Source organism: Symphalangus syndactylus, chromosome 10, assembly GCF_028878055.3.
Source record: "Symphalangus syndactylus isolate Jambi chromosome 10, NHGRI_mSymSyn1-v2.1_pri, whole genome shotgun sequence".
Classification (NCBI taxonomy): Eukaryota; Metazoa; Chordata; class Mammalia; order Primates; family Hylobatidae; genus Symphalangus; species Symphalangus syndactylus.
Window position 1 is genome coordinate 13,068,974 of NC_072432.2, and position 17,609 is coordinate 13,086,582.

General features: G+C 43.7%; 1 protein-coding gene across 1 annotated transcript in view; it reads left to right on the top strand.

The window, feature by feature from the left end:
- Window positions 1–5,196: 5,196 nt before the first annotated feature.
- ITIH2 (inter-alpha-trypsin inhibitor heavy chain 2) overlaps window positions 5,197–17,609 on the top strand; it is a 47,866-nt gene continuing 35,453 nt past the window's right edge. Inside the window, exons 1-5 of the mRNA XM_055296471.2 lie at window positions 5,197–5,399; window positions 6,990–7,064; window positions 9,075–9,107; window positions 10,888–11,057; window positions 15,133–15,237. Coding sequence (XP_055152446.1) covers window positions 5,316–5,399; window positions 6,990–7,064; window positions 9,075–9,107; window positions 10,888–11,057; window positions 15,133–15,237 — 467 coding nt within the window. The 5' untranslated portion in view covers window positions 5,197–5,315. The remainder of the gene's footprint in view (window positions 5,400–6,989; window positions 7,065–9,074; window positions 9,108–10,887; window positions 11,058–15,132; window positions 15,238–17,609) is intronic.

The following is a 17,609-nucleotide window of genomic DNA, read 5'->3' on the forward strand; positions in this document are numbered from 1 at the left end:
AACCCCTCCCATACACACGTGTCAAGTTGCTTCCTTTTCAAAAGTTTTCTCAAACCATCTTTTTAATCACTGCATGTCATTTTTAAAATCAAGTCTACTACAAGCTCGCCAATCTATATTTACAGAAATCTAAATTTTTTCCTTTTTGAAAATTGAAGTAATCTAATAGTCATCATTTACAAGCACTTTCAATTCAGAACTTCTTTCTGTGCCCTGCGGTGTAATTAGTCCGAGAAACAATTCATTTAAATGACTTCAGGCCGGGAGTGGTGGCTAAAGCCTGTAATCCTAGCACTTTGGAAGGCCGGGGCGGGTGGATCACCTGAGGTCAGGAGTTCGAGACCAGCCTGGCCTACATGGTGAAACCCCATCTCTACTAAAAATACAAAAATTATCTGGGCATGGCAGCACACACCTGTAATCTCAGGTACTCGGGAGGCTGAGGCAAGGAGAATTGCTTGAACCCACGAGGCAGAGGCTGCAGTGAGCTGACATGGCGCCACTGCACCCTAGCCTAGGTGACAGAGCAAGACTCCATCTAAAAAAATAAAAATAAAAAAAATATGTAGAGACAAGGTCTTGCTATGTTGCCCAGGTCTCAAATTCCTGGCCTCAAGTGATCCTCCCAACTTGACCTCCCAAAGTGTTGGGATTACAGGTGTGAGCCACTGTGCTGACCTGTTTTAACACTACTACTAGTAACTAGTAACTAGCACTTAGTTAGTACCTAATGTGTTCCAGGAACTGCTCTAAGTCCTTCATACATACTCATAGGTGAGTATTATTTGTTATTCCCATTTTTCAGATGAGGACGTTGAGGCATACAGAGATTTGCCAAAAGTCATGAACCCAGCTCGTTAGTCAGAGAGGCAGGCCAGGGAAGGGGTTGATGATGACGCTGCCGACTCATACTGTTCAGTCCACTTCCCATAATCACCACCAACCTGGGCCCTGTATCTTGACCCTACCCCACTTCTCTAGCCACAGCCTGGCAGGATACATAATGTGGAGAAAGTCTGTTTTCTACACGTATTTGAGCTGTGATACCTTCCTTCTGATTGTAAAGATATTTTCTTATAGCTTCTTCAAGAATTGTCTATTTGAATTTCCAAAGATGACATTTGATTACTCTGCTACATCTTTTCCCCTCTGTTGACCACATGACTTAACCACTCTGAGCCTCACTTTCATCATCTTTTAAATTAGAGGATCTAGCTAGATAACCTCTAACATCCCTGGTGGCTCAGATATCCAAACACACTCTTCGCCCTGTTTACACCTTGGAGGGAGCCACAATTACTCATATGAAGGTGCTTCCCAGCCTGTACCTGAAATACCAGCACCAGATCTTAGTGTGATCGTGAGACCACTTCCAGATGAGAACCCTTCCTCGCCAGAAAACACCCAGACACCCTGGAAAGAACAGCAAAAGCTGCTACACTGGAATTGACCTACCGTGGCTGGTCACATGTCTACTCTACTCTCGATTTCTCTACTCTGGCAATGGATTTGAATTTGAACTTCAGAGGTAAGCAACACAGAATAGGAAAGAACTGAAATGGCTCAACAGCAAAGCCACGTTTCCATGGCTTAAGAACCAGTGAGAGAATCCATTCCATGTTCTCTAACTTCCCATTTTTGGCTTGTGATACTGCTATTCAGTTTCAAATATTTTTCTTTTGAAACATCTTCATGTTCTGGCCTCAAATGATATAAACCCACACCTGGCCAGGCACAGTGGCTCACATGTAATCCCAATACTTTGGGAGGCCAAAATGGGTGGATTGCTTGAGTCCAGGAGTTCAAGACCAGCCTGGGCAACATGGTGAAACCTCCCATCTACAAAATATACACTCACACAAAAATTATCTGGGTGTGGTGGTGTGCACCTGTAGTTTCAGCTACTCAGGAGGCTGAGATGGGAAGACTGCTTGAGCCCAGGAGGTTGAGGCTGCAGTGAGCCATGATTGCATCACTGCACTCCAGCCTGGGTGACAGAGTGAGACCCTGTCTCCATTAAAAAACAAAAACAGGCTGGGCGTGGTGGCTCACGCCTGTAATCCCAGCACTTTGGGAGGCCGAGGCAGGCAGATCATGAGGTCAGGAGATCGAAACCATCCTGGCTAACATGGTGAACCGTGTCTCAACTAAAAATACAAAAAATTAGCCAGACGTGTTGGCGGGCACCTGTAGTCCCAGCTGCTCGGGAAGCTGAGGCAGGAGAATGACGTGAACCCGGGAGGCGGAGCTTGCAGTGAGCCAAGATTGTGCCACTGCACTCCAGCCTGGGCAACAGAGCAAGACTCCGTCTCAAAAAAAAAAAAAACCAGAAACAAAAAAAACACACCTCTGCATTAGAGAGGACAAAAAATGGAGCAGAGTAATCAAATGTCATCTTTGGAAATTCAAACAGACAATCCTTAAAGAAGCTGTAACGAAATGTCTTTACAATCAGAGGAAGGCATCACAGCACAACTATGTGTAGAAAACAGACCTGCTCCATGTTATGTGCAACCTGACCCACCGAACAAGCAGGTCGGGGTCAAATATAGCTATTTTTCCAGTGAATTCATCCAGCTTTGACTTTGGACTTTTACAAACATGCTCTTTCACAATGATAGGGCTGGAGCTGAATGCTATAAATGTGAGGCAGCTATTATTATACTGTCAGCTAAGCCACAATGACTTACACTCAGTGATGAATCTCAAGTTTGTTGATATTTCCCAGAGTTCCCAATGAGTACTAAATGTTATCTCTTTGTTCAAACATTATGAAATATTGTGATTTTTTTTCTTGTAGATTTCCTACTGATTTTCACATACGTGAAAGTGAACATTCTTGTGGCATTTATGGTAGTGATTTCCAATCCTAGAAATCAGAGGCATTTAAGTAACAGTGGGTATGTTCAATTCACCATGTCACAGCTGCCCAGGCATGATGGGAGGGGCTGGCAGTGGGGTGGGGAGTGCAGGGGGAAAGGGTCTCAGGTTCAACACCCAGTAGCCTGAATACACAGCCTATGCTGTCGTGCTTCTGAACATCAAGAGAGAGAGCAAACGTTGTTTTGTTTTGTTTTGTTTTCAAGACTTTGGGATCAGGCTGAGCACAGTGGCTCACGCCTGTAATCCCAACACTTTGGGAGGCTGAGGCAGGTGGATTACTTGAGGTCAGGAGTTTGAGACCAGCCTGACCAATATGGTGAAACCCCATCTTTACTTTAAAAAAAAAAAAAATACAAAGTTAGTTGAGGTGGTGCACGCCTGTAATTCCAGCTACTTGGGAGGTTCAGGCAGAGGAATCACTTGAACCTGAGAGGTGGAGGTTGCAGTAAGCCAAGATCATGCCATTGCACTTGAGTCTGAGCCACAGGGTGAGGCTCCCTCTCAAAAAAAAAAAAAAAAAGGACTTTGGGATCTGAAGACAGGGTATCAGCATGGAAAAAAGGTCCAGCCTGCTTTTGGTTTGGTTTATTCTGAGATAATTCTGAATATCAGATTAAAATAATCAGAAAGGAAATGATCAATGGAAGGAGGCATGATGCTGAAAGTTACTGTTGTTTTGGGGAAAACATGCCATTGGGTCTTTTTTTATGTATTTATTTTTTTCTTTTAAGACCAAGTCTTGTCCTGTTGCCCAGGCTGGAGTGCAGTGGCGTGATCTCAGCTCACTGCAACCTCTGCCACCCCAGTTCAAGCAATTCTCGTGCCTCAGCCTCCCAAGTAGCTGGGATTACAGGTGCATGCCACCACACTCGGCTAATTTTTGTATTTTTAGTAGAGACAGGGTTGCACTCTGGTGGCCAGGCTGGTCTCAAACTCCTGACCTCTGGTCATCCACCCACCTCGGCCTCCCAAAGTGCTGGGATTACAAGCGTGAGCCACCGTGTCCAGCTGCCATTGGGTCTTAATTGCCCAGAAACAGTATCTCAGTCGAGAATGCAAAGCTGTGGCAGGATTTTTCCATGAGGGGTCCACTGAGGCACTCAATGACCAAGGTGGGCGCTCACCTAGTCCAATCTAGGCAAGGGAGGGGAGAATCTGTTTTCTCCTTTCCGTTATTTCAGAAGTTATGTTTCCCCAGCAGATACACGGCTGTGCAATTTCGAAGACTGAGGGGAAGCTAGGGAGGAAAACACAGACAACTCTCTGTTGCATGCCCTGTGAATTGGGCTTTGAATGTAGCAAGGAGCTCCAGGATCCCAGAAGTTGGCCTGGGGTGCTTCATCCTGAGGATGAGACAACCTCCCTTGTGTTGTAATTCTGCCCACAGCTGGAGCCTCCTATTTCAGTGTTGCATCCAAAAAGTTACATTTCCTGTTTGTTGCAAGAAAAATAGAATCTGACCGGGATGGAGGCCAGGCTTGGGGGCTCACACCTGGAATCCCAGCAGGTTTGGAGGCCGAGGCGAGCAGATAGCTTGAGCCCAGGTGTTCAAGACCAGGGTGAGCAACATGATGAAATCCCATCTCTACAAAAAATAGCCAGGCAGTGTAGTGCACACCTGTAGTCCAGCTACTCTGGAGGCTGAGGTGGGCAGATTGCTTGAGCCAGGGGAAGTTGAGGCTGCAATGAGCTTTGATCTCACCACTGCACTCCAATTCTGAGACTGGGGAGTATTGATTTGCCACTGACCTGAGCCCGGCTGATAGGGGCAGCAGGACAGACACTGTTACCTTAATCAAAGACATTCACGAGGCATCCTCACTGAAGATCTGCCCTAGTATCCTGCACAGCCACTTGCCTCGCTCTTTATAGGTAACAGGTAGACAGCCACCAAAGAGATAGGGGAAAACATGCACAGTGGATTCTTTGCTCAGAAAAACCATTCTGTGTCTTCTCCCACTTTTTCTAAATTTTTCCTGCTTTAATTTAGATCAAAGGATTTTGTTTCTTGGAATAATTCCATACTTGGTCCTTTAGAAAGGATGACAATTATCTTTAGGTCTCTCTGATTTTAAGATCAATAGAAATCAGCAAAAGCCAAAAAATAAAAAATAAAATAAAATAAAAGCACATAAGCACATTCAAGCACATCCATCTGCCCCTGACTTGTCCTCACAGTGAGCAACTGCTTCTGACTTTGCTGTTTGAATAACCTCTGGGTGTTCGATCCACCCACACAGCTCAAGTTTGAGCTCCAGAACAAATATTTGTCCCAATTTTGAACAAAGTTAGAGGGTTTTTTTCTTCTTTTTTCTTCTTTCTTAAAGCGAACTGTACTCCTCTGCTGTTCCTTTGAACTTGGCTCAGTAGGAAGAAGTGATATCCTCCCCAGACCATCTGCTTTGGGGAGCTTGGCAAAACTGTCCAGCAAAATGAAAAGACTCACGTGCTTTTTCATCTGCTTCTTTCTTTCTGAAGTATCAGGCTTCGAAATCCCCATAAATGGACTCTCTGAAGTAAGTACTTCCAGATCACTCCTTGCTGTTGGCCTGTTCATGAGCTCAGTAAATTGTCTATTGCAATTGCTATTCAATGGCCTTATTCTGTGTGTAATGGAAACTTAAGACAAAATTCATCTGAGTGCAAGTGTTTACTGTTATAATTACTGGAATGTATATTTACCTTTTAAAGCATTAACAGGTTTTGCATGAGAATTAAGTCAAGCTCAATGGGCAGGCATCAGAGTGTAGCATTTATGGAGCAGAGCTGCTCACTCCTCATCTAAAAAAATGGGGGTAAGAATAGACCTAACTCAATGGTTTGCTTTGAGAATTAAATGACACAGTGTAAACTCTCTGGCAGAGTGCCTGGACTAGTAAGTGCTTAATAATTATTAGCTGTTATGATGAGGAAGAAATATTATCACTCTTTTACTAAGAGTATAAGAAAAGTCATTATCAAAGCACACTGTTTTTCATACCTAAGTGAACAGTGATATTTGTAATAAGAGCACTTTAAGTATTCCTATTAAAGCGGAAGACAGCAAGCGGAGTGGACAAGTACAAGAATAATTCCCATGGAGTATAGGTCTCCACTTTTGTCCCTTAGCCTTCTCCAATGTAAAGAAAGTCTTGGACTGAAAGTCTGTTTCTGAAAGTCATACAAGAGCTATTTTTATGCCAGAAAAGCAAAGCATGTTATGGGAACATCCCAGCAAATGCAAAGGCTTATAATACTTGCAGAGTGGATTACCTACAAAAATGCCAGAGAATACGACGGCGTATTTACAGAGGGAAAATATCACTCTGTCTGCTTTGAAACTATCATATTTTCCCACACTTAAAAGCCACCAGAGTGTGTTGGAAATCTCAAATTGAAGCCAAGACATCCAAATGCGTTTGTGCTTTTTCAGTCATTTCTAACTGGCATTTCCTTTTAGAAAATACCTACATTTTTAACTTGGGGAGATGTATGGTTCATGTCTGTCCAGTCAGACACTGCAAATGCCTCCAGGGTCTACCCAGATACTTCCCCAGACACCCCCCCAATCACTGGGTTGTTTTGATCCCTGTCTTACCACCTGCTGGCAAACTCAGAAATGAATTCCCATGTCCAACAAATGCGAAGGTGTTGTTACCTTCCATTTGGACACCTCTGAGACGTAACCAGCAAGCAATAGAAATATACTAAAGGAATCATTTTATACAAAATTGTGATTGCCCAGAGGTAGAGGAAAGAATATAAAATAACGAACACCAACAGCTATCTCTTTGGCTCTAGATCTTTTGGAAACCATCATTCTCAGCAAAGTAACACAAGAAGAGAAAACCAAACACCGCATGTTCTCACTCGTAGGTGGGAATTGAACAATGAGAACACATGGACACAGGGAGGGGAACATCACACACTGGGGCCTGTTGTGGGGTGGGGGTCTGGGGGAGGGATAGCATTAGGAGAAATGCCTAATGTAAATGATGAGTTAATGGGTGCAGCAAACCAACATGGCACATGTATACCTATGTAACAAACCTGCACGTTGTGCACATGTACCCCAGAACTTGAAGTATAATTTAAAAATAAAGTTAAAATCCTAATTTTTTTTTAAGTTTGTAGACTATGAAGATCTCGTGGAACTAGCCCCAGGCAAATTTCAATTGGTGGCAGAGAAACGGAGATATCAGGTACAGTAAGCTTTACTTCCAAAAGGGGAAAAAAAAAGTGAAAGAGATTCTGGTAGAAGATAAGTGTTAAGATGCCTTCTGCTAGATTTTCTTAAGAGTTTGTTTTTTAGCACAGAAGCGTCCAGATCTCTCATACCTTGGTGGAAGAGATCACCCAGGTGAAATAAAAAGAGAAATTCACACATCTGCTCAGCAGCCTTCACACCATAATGCTCAATTTAGTCCCTTAAAGAATACATGACTCGGCACAGTGGCTCCCACTTATAATCGCAGCACTTTCAGAGGCCAAGGAGGGAGGATCACTTGAGGCCAGGAGTTCCAGATAAGCCTGGGTAACATAGTGAGGCCCTATCTCCACCACCCAGCTAATACATATATATGCTGGCATGCACCTGTAGCCCCAGCTATTTGAGAAGCTGAGATGGAGGATCGCTTGAGCCCAAGAGTTCAAGGCTGCAAGTGAGCTATGATTGCACCAGCCTGAGCAACACAGGGAGACCCTGTCCCCACTCCATTAAAAAAAAAAAAAAAAAAAAGAATACATCGCTATGTGTTTTCTTCAAAACTTAAGATTCTGAAATTATTTCCTGTCTTACGGGAAGGATTTCCTGTTAGGAAGACTTTTGTTATTTTAGCGATGACAGACACTCCCCCTTGCAGCCTCACAATCTCCTTCCTCTGGTCACTCTGAGGGCACCTGAGAAGGAGACCTAGCCACGTTGGAAGTTGCAATCCTGGGGGCCACCAGCGGCAGTATAGACAAAACCCTCTAATTAAGGGGGTGAGTTTTCCGGAACACCAGGAAGGGCTTGGCTTCTTCCCCATGGAGCCCACATGCTGAGAAAGGAGGTATTTATGGAAGCAGCAACCCTAAGCTGATCAATGTCTTATTTTATATGGGTGTAATTTTTTACTTTCTGAAAATTCAGGGTTTTTTTTGTAGACCAATAATATTAAAATCCAATAAGCAAGACTTCATGTCACGATTTATTTCGCCACAAGAGAGAAAAAATTGTCATTGAGCATTGCATTCAAGAAGTCTACAAGAGGTCAACCACTGGCCTTACCATGTCACACAGCACAGAACCTCAGTTCACCCTGAATCAGGCAAGCTGAGCTTATATCCAACACCCGACTTCTTGGATCTATTATTAACAACTTACCAAACATTACATGTTCGCCCACCATCCTTAAGCCATTCACTTTCAAAGGCAAGGGGATCGCCTTTGTTCCTTTCCTCAGGACAGTCAAGTGTATGGATAATCTCCTTGCATGGTGGTTAAAAGCATAGAATTTTCTAGGTGCCAGTCACTGTGTTTGGCTCTGGGGTTACACCGTGGAGGAAATACATGAAAATCGCTGCTTTTTTGTAGCTTAGTTTAAAGGAAGGGACAGACTTTAGTCAAATAATCCCTCAAATAGAATGAATCATTATGAAACAAGGTGAGCACTCTGCAGGAAGGAATATCCTGCTGCGAAAACACTTAGTAAAGAAAACCGACCTAGTCTTGGGGCGTGAGAGATTTTCACTGGAGGAATTCCGCTGGAGCTGAGATCTGAAGGGTGAGTAGGAGTTCTCCATATGGGGGTTGAGGAACCCAGCAGGGGCACTGCAAACAGTGGCAACAGCATGCCCACAACCTCATGGCCAATGGAGGATCAAAGTCTCCATTGAACTGAGTAAAAAATAGAGCAAATAGCATCGAGGGGATATACGCCACCCAGGATGCATTTGCTTGAATATTTTTATTTAAAAATTACTTGTTCTAGCATTATATCCAAGAGTGACATGCACGCCACCAAAACTGGTTAAGAAACTTGTTGAGAAACTCATCAGTGGGAAAACAGTTTTCAAGAATGTTCAATATTTATGTCTCAACTCCAGTGAATGAATAACAGCTCAGTATTGAAGAAAAATAACATTTCTTTTTTGACTGAGAAAACTGTTTTGGCCCTCAAGGTAATAAGTAACATACAGTTGAAGAATGATTGTCTAACTTCCTTTCACAGAGAAGCCTTGCAGGAGAATCGGAAGAAATGATGGTAAGTTGACTGGATGTTTTTACAGATTGAATGATTTTCCTGTTAATAATTACCAGGAAATCAATCTGGGTGTCTCTTTTGTCTTCGTCACCGAGTATTTACCTGACTTTCGAAATAGTGCCTTGCCCAACTGTTTGCAAGTGTTTCTAAAATTCAGCATTGAAGAGTGCAGTCTTTACAGACAGGAGGGAGGCCACCAAGAGCTGAAGGGGCCCCTCTCTTGATTTTCTTGAGTTTTGCCATATAGCATAGGGTCCTTCCCACTGTATAAATTTGTGTATTTATTCTTACTCAACCTTTTTGATTTACGTATTTATTTTTACGTTTTTATTTTTATTTTTTGAGACAGAGTTTTGCTTTTGTTGCCTAGGCTGGAGTGCAATGGTGTGATCTCAGCTCACTGCAACCTCTGCTCCCCGGGTTCAAGAGATTCTCTGCCTCAGCCTTCCGAGTAGCTGGGATTACAGGCGTATGCCTCCTCGCCCAGCTAATTTTTGTGTTTTTAGTAGAGACGGGGTTTCACCGTGTTGGCCAGGCTGGTCTGGAACTCCTGACCTTGGGTGATCCACCTCCCTCAGCCTCCCAAAGTGCTGGGATTACAGGCATGAGCCATCATTTCCGGCACCATTTTGATTTAAAGTATGACACCTGACAGCTCTGGAAAATAAAAGAGTGCCCGTGGGAAGGAACTTTTAAACACAAAACGACCCAGTTCCCTGAGATGTTCAGAGTAGAACATCCTGTGGCAAGAAAACAGCCTGAGGACAAGTGGTTTATGTTGTGCTCCCTGCCCTGAATTGGCAGAAACTGCCAGCAGTGCACACTTCAGGGGGAGGAAGGACACATAGATTAGCCTGGATTTTATTTTAGCTTCAGGTGAGTTGCATAGTTAATTAGTCGAAAGGTTTAATGTTGGACTACAAAGTTTGGGGAATGATACCTGGTATTGAGATAAGTAAATTCTTTTGGAGAAAAAAGCAAAATCTAATGGGACCCATAGTTGTCATAGACCTGAAGGAGCTTGCAGCTCTCAGTCACCTCCTGAAAAGTGTGGGTTTCTAGGACCTTGCCTTTGAGCACACTAACATATGAGAGTCTTTACACAGGAGCTGCTTTAAATCAGTAGTGATCGGGTAAGGAGGTCCAGAGTGTTGGACCGATACTTGCATCAGGACGCCCTGTCCAAGATCAGTCCTCCTTGCTTACACCCGTCACTGTTCTCCTAGCTCGTTTTGGCTTGGGGGAGGAGAAAAGGACTGCAGATGAAATTGTAATCGAGGAGACTAAAGAAGGTAGAGAGCTGTAAGGGGAGTTGGTGGAGACCACATGTGTGTTTCCACCCCACAGCACCCCTGTCTGACCCTTACTAAAGATACAACCAGGGTCCTCTTTCAATCTTGCAATCCAGTATCCTTTCCCCGGCTGATGGTCTTGCATTTGGAGTTATTTCCTGGACTTCCTCAATCCAATCTGGCTTCCCACAACCGTTTTCTATTCGTATTCTAATTTTTGAAAAATCATTATTTATAGACTCATAGGGCTGAAAAATGCCTTTAAGCTCAAAGTATCTTGAAATGAAGGCAGACTTCAGCTCGTTGGGGGTTCCAAGAAGTTAGGAGAATGCTTAACAATACGTGAGTTCTGTCCTTACCAAGGCCCTGGAATTGCTCTGCTAGTAAAACAAGTGAAATGTAGTGTTGTCAACATCAAATGCACTACGTTTGATGAAGTTCTGCATGATTATTCTATTAGTACGGTTATGCTTTCTTGCCAATTTCAGGAAGAGGCTGATCAAGTAACTCTTTATAGTTATAAAGTCCAGTCTACTATTACTTCTCGGATGGCCACCACCATGATCCAGAGCAAAGTGGTGAACAATTCCCCGCAGCCTCAGAATGTCGTGTTTGATGTTCAGATCCCCAAAGGAGCCTTCATTTCCAACTTCTCCATGTGAGTAACTTCCGTGTAGAGCCAGAAATTGTAGGTGCCGTACTCACAGAATCAAAACCCCTCATAGTTAGAATGGACCTTAGTGGTCAACTGTCCCAGAGGACCAGCTGGATGTCAAGGGTCATTGTGAGGTTGGTCCCAATAATTTGCTCCTCTTTAAAGCATTAGAATTTGTGAATTATTTGCTTTCTGTTTCTAATAAGCTAAAGCAAACTTAAGGCTATCTCTATGGTAACAACCTCATACTTACTTGAATTTAATGTACTTTCTTGGGAGGAGAAAAATATACTGGGTTGCCCTGGCTTATAGGAAACCACATAAGAGCGTGTGCACAGCAGGTCAATGCCATCTGCCATATGCTTCTCTACGGGGAAAAAAAAAAAAAAAAAAAAAAAAAAACAAGTTGAGAACCACAGATTAAATCCAATTACTTATCCAGTGCTTGACCTCCTCTATAACACTGCTGACAAGTGTGTGATGATTTCCTTAATGATAAACTCACTTTTCCCAAGGCAATCAACTCAATGGTTGACAGCTCTGTTAAGAGTCTTTTCTTATACTTCATTTAAATATTTTCCACTTTCTACCCAATGACTCTAGTGATAATCACATAGAATTTTCAAAAAGCTCTCTACAAAATACATATTGAAGTGTTCATAGATGAAATGATGTGCCATCTATCTGAGCTTGGCTTCTTCTTTTTTTTTTTTTTTGAGACGGAATCTCACTCTGTCGCCCAGGCCAGAGTGCAGTGGCGTGTTCTCAGCTCACTGCAAGCTCCGCCTCCCTGGTTCACGCCATTCTTCTGCCTCAGCCTCCTGAGTAGCTGGGACTACAGGCGCCTGCCATCATGCCTGGTTAATTTTCATATTTTTAGTAGAGACGGGGTTTCACCGTGTTAGCCAGGATGTTCTCGATCTCTTGACCTCGTGATCTGCCCACCTCGGCCTCCCAAAGTGTTGGGATTACAGGTGTGAGCCACCGTGCCTGGCCTTGAACTTGGCTTCTTAACAACTGAGGTGGAAAGCATGAGAGTATAGACTAATTAAGATTGGCTGAGTATTCATAATGGTGTAGCTCAGTGATGGTCTCATGGACATCTCATATTAGTCCCTCTATTTTCTGTGTGTTTGAAATTTTTCATAATAAAAGAAGGTTAAACTACTCCAATACTTTCCAAACGGTTAATGCCAGTTATCTCATCCACTTGGAGCCTTCGTGTATCAAAGTTAAATATTCTCTATTCCTCTAAGTGATTGGAATGATTTCTATGTCCAGATATCAAGGTGGCCACCCCAGAGTATGTTCCAGGTGGTCAATGTCCCTCTTAAGTTGCCAAGAACACAGCAAAGTACCGTGCATAAAGTCTGGCTACTTTTTTTTATGAAGACATTAGGTTGAGTTACTTCTCATCCACTTTTGTCTTTCATACACCAAGGTAATCAGTGATCATTGTGGATAAATAGTAAAGGGTTCAACTACCATGTACTTTGGCTGCTGAAAGTGGCAGTCATGTGAACTCTAACCAAGTGGGCAGAAAAAGGCATTGTGTCACTTTAATTTGTATCCTTTGAATTAGCTTTAAAATGTATCACTTTTTTTGTCTGCCTTTTCTAAAAAGCAAAGGGAAAAGGAAAGGCTTTTCTGTAGTGGTATTATATGACCCCATGTCTAGAAATGACATTGAAAATTATTTTAATAAATTCCTATTTTTAAACCACATAATCAGAACTTACTCTAAAGATCTCTTATTTCTGTTTTCCTTCTTTTTTTTCTTTTTCTTTCTTTCTTTTTTTTTTTTTTTTTTTTTTTTTACTTTAAGTTCCGGGATACAAGTGCAGAATGTGTAGGTTTGTTACATAGGTACACATGTGCCATGGTGGTTTGCTGCACCTATCATCCCGTCATCTAGGTTTTAAGCCCGGCATGCGTTAGCTATTTGTCCTAATGCTCTCCCTCCCCTTGCCCCCTACCTCCCGACAGACCATGGTGTGTAATGTTCCCCTCCCTGTGTCCATGTGTTCTCATTGTTCAACTCCTACTTATGAGTGAGAACAAACAGTGTTTGATTTTCTGTTCCTGTGTTAGTTTGCTGAGGATGATGGCTTCCAGCTTGATCCATGTCCCTGCAAAGGACATGATCTCATTCCTTATTATGGCTGCATACTATTCCATCCTTCATTCTGTTCTTTCTTTACTATCTCATTACATAGAAGATTTGAAGTACAAAGGACAGAATCATGAAACATGCATTTACTTTTATTTCCCTCTGCTCTGGGCTGAATTTATAAGACCAGAGACGATATCTGCTTAATTATCACAACTTAAAATGAGCTGTGTAGACCTGTGTACTAGCCAAAATATCCCTTCTACCTTTTTATCAAGATCCTGAATATTCTATGGGAGATTATTTCCTTTGTCCTAAAGACTCCTTGGCCTTTGAGACTTAGTTATGATTTGATAGAAGCATGACAGCCTTGACCAGCAGTGTGACCTTGGCAAGAGTCATCTGTCTCCTGGGGTCTGATGTCTCTCATCTAAAGGGGCAAACCCAGAAATGTGCCTCAACACTCGTGCTGTCGGCATTTGGGGCAGGAAAATTCTCAGTGGCGCTGTCCCCCACATTGCAGGATGACTAACATTCTTGGTGTCCTCCCACAAATGCCAGCAGCACTTCCAAGTCATCTCAACAACCCAAACTTCACACATTTCTAAATTGCTCCTTGGGAAAGACACTGCCCATTTGAGTACTGGAAGTTCCCATTTACTTCCAAATTTCTGGATTCTACCACTCTGACCAACCATTACTTGGTAAGGATTAGGTGCTAGCCAGCTAAAAGTAAGGTGGATAGAGATGAGATGCAAATAGAAGACAGAGGTCCCCAAGGGAGATGGTTTCCAGATAAATACCACCTTGGTAGGGGACCCACCAGCACCTTCCCCATTTTTCTTTATTCTTTTCCACTCTTGCAGAAGAGCATAATAGTCTGTCTTCATCAGCTCAGGCTGCTATGACTAAGTACCATAAAGTGGGTAGCTTATAAACAACAGAAATTTAAAATTCATAGTTCTGAAGGCTGGGAAGTCCAAGATCAAGGTGCCCAAAGATTTCATGTCTGGTGAGGGCCGATTTCCTGGTTCAGTCAAGATGGAAAGAGATGAGAGAGCATTTCGAAGTCTGTTTTTTATGACAGCACTAAATGCTATTCATGAGGAGAGAGCCCTCATGACATAATTACCTCTCCAAGGCCCCACCTTGTAATGTCATTGTCCTAGGAAGTAAGGTTCAACATACACATTTACGGGGAACATAAACATTCAGTCCATTGCATACCCCATAGCTATGCCAAATCCTTAGCTCACAGAATGACCTGATGAACCAAAGGTAACGAGATAATTTGGAATTTATCAGTCACCTCTCCCAATCACATTTGTCATTCGAAGGGGATACCCAAAGAGAACCATCCTTAATCTAAAGGATGAAATTCAAAAATGAGGAAAAATCTAAAAACAAACAACAGTACATGAGGGAAAGTTTTAGGATGGGAGCCTACCAAACCCCTCTCAAGCCACACTATCCAATCAATAAAGGAAGTCCTGTCTATAAACTATTCAAATGCCTCCCTTCTTATTTCTTATAGACACAAAATGATCATTGACCTCATTCATTAAACCAGCCTTGTTGGGTTGTTTGCTTGCTCTTGTTTGTTTTGCTAAGATTACTGTTCTGGGCCAGGCGCAGTGGCTCATGCCTGTAATCCCAGCACTTTGGGAGGCCAAGGCAGGCCGATCATGAGGTCAGGAGTTCGAGACCAGCCAACATGGTGAAACCCCGTCTCTACTAAAAATACAAAAAGTTAGCCTGGTATGGTAGCAGGAGCCTGTAATCCCAGCTACTCAGGAGGCTGAAGCAGGAGAATCGCTTGAAACCTGGAGGTGGACGTTGCAGTGAGCTGAGATCGCACCATTGCACTCCAGACTGGGTGACAGAGCAAGACTCCATCTCAAGAAAAAAAAAAAAAAAAAAAAACGATTACTATTCTGACCAACTGGTTGCCTTCTGCCATTTTTCTAGGACTGTGGACGGCACGACATTTAGGAGTTCTATTAAGGAGAAAACTGTGGGCCGAGCTCTCTACGCACAGGCCAGAGCAAAAGGCAAGACGGCTGGCTTGGTGAGGTAAGGCCTGAGTGAGCAAGGCTTGCCCACGCCTCTCAGTGGTGTTTTCCTCTCCTATTTCCTTCCCACAGCAGCAAAACAGCCTCTGGAAAGGCACAGCACCTGAGCCAATGGCAACCTCTCGGAGCCAGATGGTAGAATTAGGCACTGCAGTTTCTATTTGCCTAAAGGTCCTTCTTCAACCAATGGGTTTTGGGTGATCACACGCTGGTTGTGCTTACATCACTGTCTCGCAGGTAGATGGATGTTCTGTAAATAAACACTGCTTTTTCTAAAGAGCGAAGAGAGAAACTACAGAAATATTGGTGATCTTGTGATCTTGTTACGAAACTTAACATATATGCAGGAGGAAAAGTTTGACATTTGCCTTAATGATTTATTCTGCCTACTTGTAGGGATAAGGAGTTTTTTTATTGTTGTTGTTGTTTTTTGAGATGAGGTCTTACTTTTTTGCCCAGGCTGGAATGCAGTGGTGTGATCACGGCTCACTACAACCTCAAACTCCTGGCCCCAAGCGGGAATGCCTCAGCCTCCCAAGTAGCTGGGACTTGGGGTGCACCACCATGCCTGACTAATTTTTTTAGTTTTTGTAGAGATAAGGCCTTGCTTTGTTGTCTAGGCTAGCCTCAAGCGATCCTCCCACGTCGGCCTCCCAAAGTGCTGGGATTACAGGCTGAAGCCACCATGCTGGGCTGCGATAGGGTCTTTTTAAGCATCAGTTACTTCACTTAAGTTTTGTTTATTTTTTCCCCTTATAATCTAAGTAAGACCTGGGAATGCCAAGCCACCCTCAAAAAGTAGCTTCTCTTCAAAGGGAAAAAATCTTCAAAGGGATTTTCACCTTCTCACTCCTTGCACTGCACACTCACTTTTTTTTTTTTTTTTTTTTTTTTTTGAGACGGATCCTCACTCTGTCGCCCAGGCTGGAGTGCGGTGGCCCGATCTCGGCTCACTGCAAGCTCCGCCTCCCGGGTTCGCGCCATTCTCCTGCCTCAGCCTCCCGAGTAGCTGGGACTACAGGCACCCACCACCATGCCCGGCTAATTTTTTGTATTTTTTAGTAGAGACGGGGTTTCACCGTGTTAGCCCGGATGGTCTCAATCTCCTGACCTCGTGATCCGCCCGCCTCGGCCTCCCAAAGTCCTGGGATTACAGGCGTGAGCCACTGTGCCTGGCCCACGCTATTAGGCCAAATGCTGCCGTGTTTCTTTCCTCCTCTCCTCCTCTCCTATATCCCCAAACTCACCTGTAGTTGAAGTTCTTTTCCTTTCATTCATGCATTTGTTCATTCAACAAAAATGCATCAAATACAAGCTCTGTCCCCGGTTCTGTCAGAAGCAGCAGCAACACAAAAGCAGACACCGTCAGTCTCATGCAGGAGGCAGACAAGGAACCTGTGACGACAATATCTGTAGTGGGCCAAGGGCTAATACGCAAATACAGAGAGGGTACACAAAAAACACTATGGGAGTTCCGAGTGCCGAGTGTGTCATCCTGTCTGGGAGTCCAGGAAATCCCCACAGAGGACTGATGTGTAAGCTGAGCCCAAGTAGATTACAGTTGGCCTTCGTATCCATGGGTTTCACATTCTCAGATCCAATCAACTGTGGATGGAGACCTGTGGATACGGAGGGTCCACTGCACCATACTATTTTGTAACAGTGACTTGGGCATCGCCGGATTTTGGGGTATTCTTGGGGAATCCTGGAACCAAACCCCAGAGGATACAGAGCACCAACTATAGTAAAATTCAGCCAGGTAGAGAAAGGAGAGAAGAGGCTCCAAGCAGAGGAAAGTCCTCTAGCCTTGCTGCAGGTGAATCAGTTCTTTTATCTTTAAGAATCATTTTGCCGGCCAGGTGCAGTGGCTCACGCCTGTAATCCCAGCACATTGGGAGGTCGAGGCAGGCAGATCATGGGGTCAGGAGATTGAGACCATCCTGGCCAACATGGTGAAACCCCGTCTCTACTAAAAATACATAAATTAGCTGGGCGTGGTGGCGTGTGCCTGTAGTCCCGGCTACTCAGGAGGCTGAGGCAGGGGAATTGCTTGAACCAGGGAGTCGGAGGTTGCAGTGAGTCAACATTGTGCCACCGCATTCCAGCCTGGAGAAAGAGCAAGACTCCGTCTCAAAAAAAAAAAAAAAAAAAAAACATTCTGCCATCTTTGTCCATCATTTTGACCACATCACCCATTCATTTATTTGTTTATCCATCCCACAGATACTTATTTCTACCAGAACTCTTCTAGGCACTGTAGTTAGTGCAGGGAACGCAGAGCTCCCACCCTAGTGCGCCCCTCGGGTAAACATGGTCTCTCACTGCAGACTCTGTCTCAAAGCTTTGCACGAGGTCATGCTCATCTTTTTCTTC